Source organism: Trichoderma camerunense (assembly GCF_050948025.1).
Source record: "Trichoderma camerunense strain CBS 138272 chromosome Unknown V8C40scaffold_32, whole genome shotgun sequence".
Classification (NCBI taxonomy): Eukaryota; Fungi; Ascomycota; class Sordariomycetes; order Hypocreales; family Hypocreaceae; genus Trichoderma; species Trichoderma camerunense.
The window spans coordinates 157,532-164,211 of record NW_028145338.1 but is presented as its reverse complement, the minus strand read 5'-3'; the positions used below and the strand labels follow the sequence as shown (position 1 = coordinate 164,211).

Genomic DNA, 6,680 nt, shown 5'->3' with positions numbered 1-6,680 from the left:
TATTAATTAATTATTAATAAAAATAAAAAAAAAGTTTAAATTTATTATAAATATTATATAAAAAATAATTAATAAAAATTAAAAATTAATTATAAACTTTATTTAATTATATAAATATATATAAATATAATAAAAAAATAAAATTAATTATTTTTAAATTTAAATATTTATAATTTTTTTTTATTATATTTACTTTTATATTTATTATATTTATTATTTTTAAAATTACCTTAAGTATTATTAATATTAATTAATATTAATTTATTTTTTATTTAATAATTTATATTATTTACTTTAAAAGTAATTTTAAATTTATTTATTTTTAATAAATTAGTTTTATTATTTAAAGCTTTATATAATATAATAAATATATTTATAAAAAAATATAAGTTTATAATTATTTAATAAAATATATATTTTTATAAAAGTTAATAATTAAAATATTTTTTTAATATAATTAATTTAAGTAACTTTAAGTTTTTAAAAATATTAATTTTTAAATTTAAAAATTATAAAAATATAAATATAAATAAATAATTCTTATTAAAACTTTAAAAAATCATAATTCCTTAAGTATTATAATAATTTATAATATAGCTAATATAATTATAAATATAACTTTACTATATTAATATATTTATTATATTAATAATTTATAATATTAGTAAAAGTAATAATAAAATTAATTAATTATTAAATAAATATTTAAATATAAAATATTTATATTATTATAAAATAAAAATATTTTAATATTATATTAATATAAAAGAATATTTATAATACCTTAATAAATTATAAAAGATTCTACTGCCTAACCTTTAAATTCCTAATTCCGACTTAGACACCGACTTCCAATTATAGTCCCCCGCTCCTACTCTCTCTACCTTCCGCTTCCCTTCTCTTCTTCCTCCCCTCCTTCCTTGCCTAGCTTATACTATCTTAATTTTTAGTTATAGTAGGTTAAGTTAATCTCTCCTTCCTTCTTCCTATATTCGCCTAGCTAATACTACCTTAATCTTTAGTTATTAGCAGGTAGAGTTAGTATTAAATTCTCTTTTCCCCTTAGCTAGCGCTACTTTAATCTTTAGTTATTAATACGTAAAGTTTTATATCCCTTTAGCTAATGCTATTTTAATAATTATTTATAAGTATATAAAGTTAGTTTCTTACGTATCCTTTATTTAATATTATAAAAGGTAAAGTATAATACTTATTTTATAAATTAACTAACTTATAACTTTAATTAGTAGAATTAACTAGTTTTATAATAAATAAAAAGATAAATAAATAAAGTAATAAATAGAATTAGCATTTTATATAAAAGGGAAATTAGGAGTTTTTTAGGTATATTAGCTAGTATAATTTTTTATATATAGTTTAATTATTTTTCTTAGTTAATAGCGGAGTTATTAATAAATATATAGAGCACCTAGAAATATTTATTTATAAATAAATTATAGTTATTATTTAATAAATACAGTTGCTTCTATAAGTAATAAAGACTCCTTGTATTAAAGACTACTTTATTGCTTCATCTTAGATACCTATTACGGACTTCGATCCGGCTCCGTATCATGCAATACCAATGACGTCTTCGTTTATGGATATCCGGAGATATAAGCACACGGCACAAGTCCTCGCTTGGCGCCCTACAACACTCTATTAAAGGTGACCCGCCTAAAATACCAGCAGCCTGGAGCGCTTACATAGTGGCCTAGGGACCTGAAGTTATTGCTACCAGGTACCTGGAACTAATCTATCTATAGATCAGTTACAGCCCTTTAGTAAATAATACCAGCTAATAGCTGAATTCTAGCTAGAGGAATATAAGCTAATACTTAAGAAAAATAATACTTTATCTTTACGTTTATATTAAGCTTACGTATATATATTTAATATTTTATTAATAATTTAAAAACTTTTTTCTTATATATAATATTTACAGGCGATTTTAAATTATTTACTAAGTATTTATACTACTGATAGTTTATGTTAATACCGCTGGCTTTTTTAATAACCTTTTCTTTTTTAATTTTCCGCCTTTACGCTAGTTATTGTAAGAACCAGCTTAGGTAAGAGATTAGTTTAGAATATGATATTCCTATAAAAGCTGACCTATCCCTGACTGAGAAGTCCCGATCGACCGATTATACAGACTAACTAACATCCGGCGATCAACTCTCCAACGAAGCCACCGCCTCGACCTCCACCTATCGCCAACCGATCCTCCACCGGCCGAAACTTTGCTCTACGAAACCGCGATCTAACGTTCCGATTATTTGCCCCACACGACGGAGGCATGAGTCTCACGCTGCCAGCCACGCTATAACGTGGACCGCTTAGACTAGACACGCTCCTGATGGTGGTGATGGACACAAGGTTTACAGGGTGGGCAGTGATACACAGCCATGATTGCTTGTGCTGGACTACTGTTCCTCCTAAGTACTAGACAAGGGATGGAACACATTGTCTTAGAGTACTCGGACATGTTCCTGCAGGTGCTCTGTGTCACGGCCTCATCGGCGACGATTTATATCCTGACTGCTGACCCTTAATGCCTTCCAAAGTTTTATTCCTCCTGTGAACCTTGCCTCTGCCATTCACATCATCGCCAGCTTATTTCAGCACATTCTTCTCAAATCCTGTCCCTTCAAATCACGTCCCTTCAAATCTTATCTCTTCTTATGTACCCACCAACTACTTCCCTTCTATCCTCTAGTGCTCCGTACGGAGTCACGTCGCCTGTTACTTGTTCATCAACTCACGAATCCCAACTGCCCGCCCCCGGCAATTAAAATTCCACTTTGACAAAGCACTATCCGACTGATGAAACCTCCATCAAACGCTCCGATCCTGTTACCTCGCTTGTCTGAAGCATGAGTTTGGCAATTCCATGCTTCCATGCAGGATACAACCCGAGCCATTCGGACACATGCACGCCCGGGTACACGTAGTGGGCATAGAGATGGCCTCTCTTTATAAAGTAGCCGGTGTAGATCGGGGATAAAGTATTGCAATCTACTCTAATAAATGCTTTCGTCGCTACAGGTTTGCTTATCGCTGTACACCTTTGCAACCTCAGCTACTAACAACCCCGCTTTAAAACATCCTTGCTATGTCTCATCAGGCTGCGTACCTAAATTAATTGAACAGATATGATGTGCTTAATACTAATTACGGTACTACACTTAAGGCAATCACATCAAGCATCGATCATATAAACTCCCGTTCTAACAAATGCTTATGATGTCTCCTTGCTAATCTTGGATGTGTATTGCATTCGAGCAGGGCTCTGAGTCTCATTTGTCTGCCCTGTCCACTTTCTCAGGGCCAATCTCATCTCGAGAAAAGAAGTATATGGAAAATAGTACTCCACGTATCGTAGACAGGTAGTGAAGCGCCAAGTTTAAAACAACCTATGCTGTATTAGACATTTCTCACATCACAGGAAGGCATCATCTGAGGATCCAAGGACCTTAAGCGGACCGAACAGGTGACAAAAGGGGGTCCAGTTGCCGAAGGATTGAGGGGCGTCGTACACTAGCCAGAAGCAAAATATCTGGGACCTCGGGCTCCGCTGTCCATCGTATACTATACCCGTATTGGATAAATTTCACTGAAAGGTTCCATACTACTACAAGTATTAATCATCCGAACGGAACAATTGAACCAGTTCGCCTCCTTAACGCTGAATCTGAACCGACTGATGTAGTATCAAGTCATGCGGCATTGCTTGTTGTTAGGGATATTTGAGAAAGGTGAAAGGTATAAATACTCAGGGGGATAGTTAGACTTCACATCTAAGGAACTCAACATCATTACCTAGTCTACTCGTCTCTGAGTTCCGGTTTGTATCTCAAACATTATTTATCAATCAGGATGACCAAGCTCCTCGTTATTATTGGCGTTACCGGCAAGCAGGTATGTGTAGCCCTTAGCACAGATCACTGGTCATCTTCTGAGATAGAGAAAGGGGTCCTCTATTGCTAGAGAATTTCTGGATTTGCCCAGTTGGAAAGTCCGTGGTATCACCAGGGATCCGTCCAGTCAAAATGCTTTGCATTGGGCGGCTGAGGGCGTTGAAATCGTGAAAGGCGACCTAGATGATACAGCTTCCCTTCGAGCCGCCTTTCAAGGGGCCAACGCCATATTTGCAAACACCGATTTCTTCAGCCACATGTTCGATGGTACACACGGGCCTGATACGGCGTTGCAGTACGCTTTCGACAGGGAAGTTGAACAGGGGATGAATGTTGCCCATGCTGCGTCTGATCCCAGTGTCCTCGGAACACTGGAACACTTTGTGTACTCATCACTTAGTGATGCCTCCCGGTGTAGCGGAGGGAAGTACAGCACGGTTTATCACTTTGACTCCAAGGCCAGGACCATGGATTTGATCAAAAATAAGTATCCGGAGCTGGCTAAGCGTATGAGTGCCCTGCAAATGGGCCACTACGTCACAAACTGGAAAGCTGTACCAGCGATGGCTCCGAACCGTCAACCGGATGGGATATACCTCACCAGGAGGCCCTTCTCTGGAGACTTGCAAATGCCCTTTGTCGTTCCAGACAAAGATACGGGAGCATTTGTTAAGGCATTACTGGATGTTCCTCCCGGGAGGACTCTCGTCGGTGTTTCAGAAATGATGAGCTTTTCGAAGTGGGTAGAGATTTGGGGACGTGTGTTAGATGTCCAGGCTGCTTACCAAGAAGTGTCACCTGGTGAGTTCTACAAGGACTTCCCAGAGCCACTTGGCCAAGAGTTGATGGACACGAATGAGTACATGATTGAGTTTGGGTACACTGGTGGAGATTCCGAAGTCATGTATCCAAACCAGGTGAGAATTCTCCCATACTTACTGCAATTGATGTTATGTATGTGAATCCGCTCACATTGAAGCCTAGTTGGACCCGAATATCAAGACGACCTCCATGGAGGAATATATCAAGAGCGAAGACTGGTCTAGCGTGCTGGGCGAGCAGTAATTGTCTTACAGGGCAAGACAGCATGCCACAGTTGGTGGGGCTAGCGGACTAGAACTCCGCCTGACGCGGAGTTTGACACTGAGTTCAAGGGATTTCTAGACATTCTGTATTAATAATGATACTACCATCATAACACACTTAAACTATCATCAATTGGTTATACTACTAAGGTGTCGTGCGTGAGGCATTGAGCGGATCAATCCATCGCCATTTGAGCCTGGTGTAACTGCTTGCGCTTCTCAAAGGTCAGCCATGCCTTCGCGAAGGTGGCATAGCAAGTCTAGGCTTGGTTGCGCGCCATGCAAGAGACGTCGTGTCAAGGCAAGTAAAGCCTCTCACAATGTGAATTTGTGCAACACACCTACTTATCAAAATGCCAGTGTGACATGAATACACCAGTTTGTGGTAGATGCTACCGTTATGGAGAGCACTGCCCATTTGCAGACACCACCGCTGCCCGTGGAGCCTCAATAGAAGCCCCCCAAGCAGGTATTGTCATCTGGGACTCAAGCCTGTCTGTATCCGACGATATATCTAGCCTGTCACCTTCAATGCTTCTGTTAACAAAGTCTGCTCAATGCGAGGCGTCGTTAATTTTTCACGAGGCTCAGCAGTATGCATTTGCGATGCAGGCTCTCAACGCCTTGTCCGTGTTATTCTGCCAGGGTCAAGCTGCTGGTAGTAGTATCAAGGCACATGCCTGGCATCGGAAAGCCTCTGCAGGTTTCCATGCCTCTGTCGCCGGTAAGGTAGTCAGTACCTACTTTGCGCAATGGATTTTCGGCCTAGCAACCACAGTCTTCCAAATTCGTTTGTGTGTCACTCGTCCAAGAGAGGACGCCATAGCCGAGACCTTCCACTTACTCAGAGGCACCGCAAGACTTGCTATTGCTATCGCACCCCGATTCATGCAAGATCAACGGCTAGCACACGACAGAACAAAAGACACGGGCGCAAAGACCGATCCCGAGTTTCTGGAACGAATCAAACTCTTGAAAACAAGCATTCGCATGGTGGAGCCGAACGGGGAATATTTAATTCAAGCTGCTGAATCGCTGCAGACTTGGTGCGTTTCTATTCAGGCACAGCCAAGGACGTGGTTACACATCTTGTCATGGCCGGCGTTGGTGAGCGAAGATTTTGTAACCAAACTACATTGTACAAATAAGAATCGCTCAGTGGCACTTGCTATTTTCTTGTATTGGTGTGTTATAATGATTAAATTTGATGATACCTGGTTTCTGAATGGGTGGATAACACAACTGGCGCAGCAAGCGTGGGCGCAATTGGGAGGAGGCTGGGAGTCCACTGTTATACCAGCCGTTCGAGCTCTGCATTTAGGCCCTAAAGAAGAGAGAATAGAGGTTTGCCATGAAAAGGAATAAGTAGTCTATAGAAATGCATTTTTTTTTCATGTTATTGTGGCGGCTTCTGTATCTAGCTCAGTCTTTCAGAACCTGGCTCTAACATACCTAGCCGCTGCGTCGCCACATGCTCGGAAGCATTAGATCAGCCAGCTACTTACGGGAAACAGTGGCAGTTTCTACAAGAGACTGGCAAGCAGAGGTCAGAAAAAGCGAGACCGCAAAGTAAATAAGTACATACATTCAGTCATATAAGCACCTTATTAACTCATTGAGTAGTACTTTTGTATAGCAGAAAAGCGCCTACTAGTATTTAGCTAGCATATGTATT

General features: G+C 38.7%; 2 protein-coding genes across 2 annotated transcripts; both read left to right on the top strand.

Annotated features, from left to right (window-relative positions):
- Nucleotides 1-3,652: 3,652 nt before the first annotated feature.
- Nucleotides 3,653-5,134, top strand: V8C40DRAFT_259161 (NmrA/HSCARG family protein). The gene is made up of 3 exons (XM_083218899.1): nucleotides 3,653-3,921; nucleotides 3,974-4,837; nucleotides 4,905-5,134. Exons 1-3 carry the CDS (start codon nucleotides 3,880-3,882, stop codon nucleotides 4,983-4,985), a joined length of 987 nt encoding a protein of 328 aa, XP_083067269.1. The 5' UTR covers nucleotides 3,653-3,879; the 3' UTR covers nucleotides 4,986-5,134.
- Nucleotides 5,135-5,148: 14 nt separating this feature from the next.
- On the top strand, nucleotides 5,149-6,377 carry V8C40DRAFT_284766 (Zn(II)2Cys6 transcription factor domain-containing protein). Its single transcript, XM_083222219.1, has 2 exons — nucleotides 5,149-5,306; nucleotides 5,366-6,377. The coding sequence occupies exons 1-2, from the start codon at nucleotides 5,238-5,240 to the stop codon at nucleotides 6,368-6,370; spliced, it is 1,074 nt and encodes a 357-aa protein (XP_083067268.1). The 5' UTR covers nucleotides 5,149-5,237; the 3' UTR covers nucleotides 6,371-6,377.
- The last annotated feature ends 303 nt before the right edge of the window (nucleotides 6,378-6,680 follow it).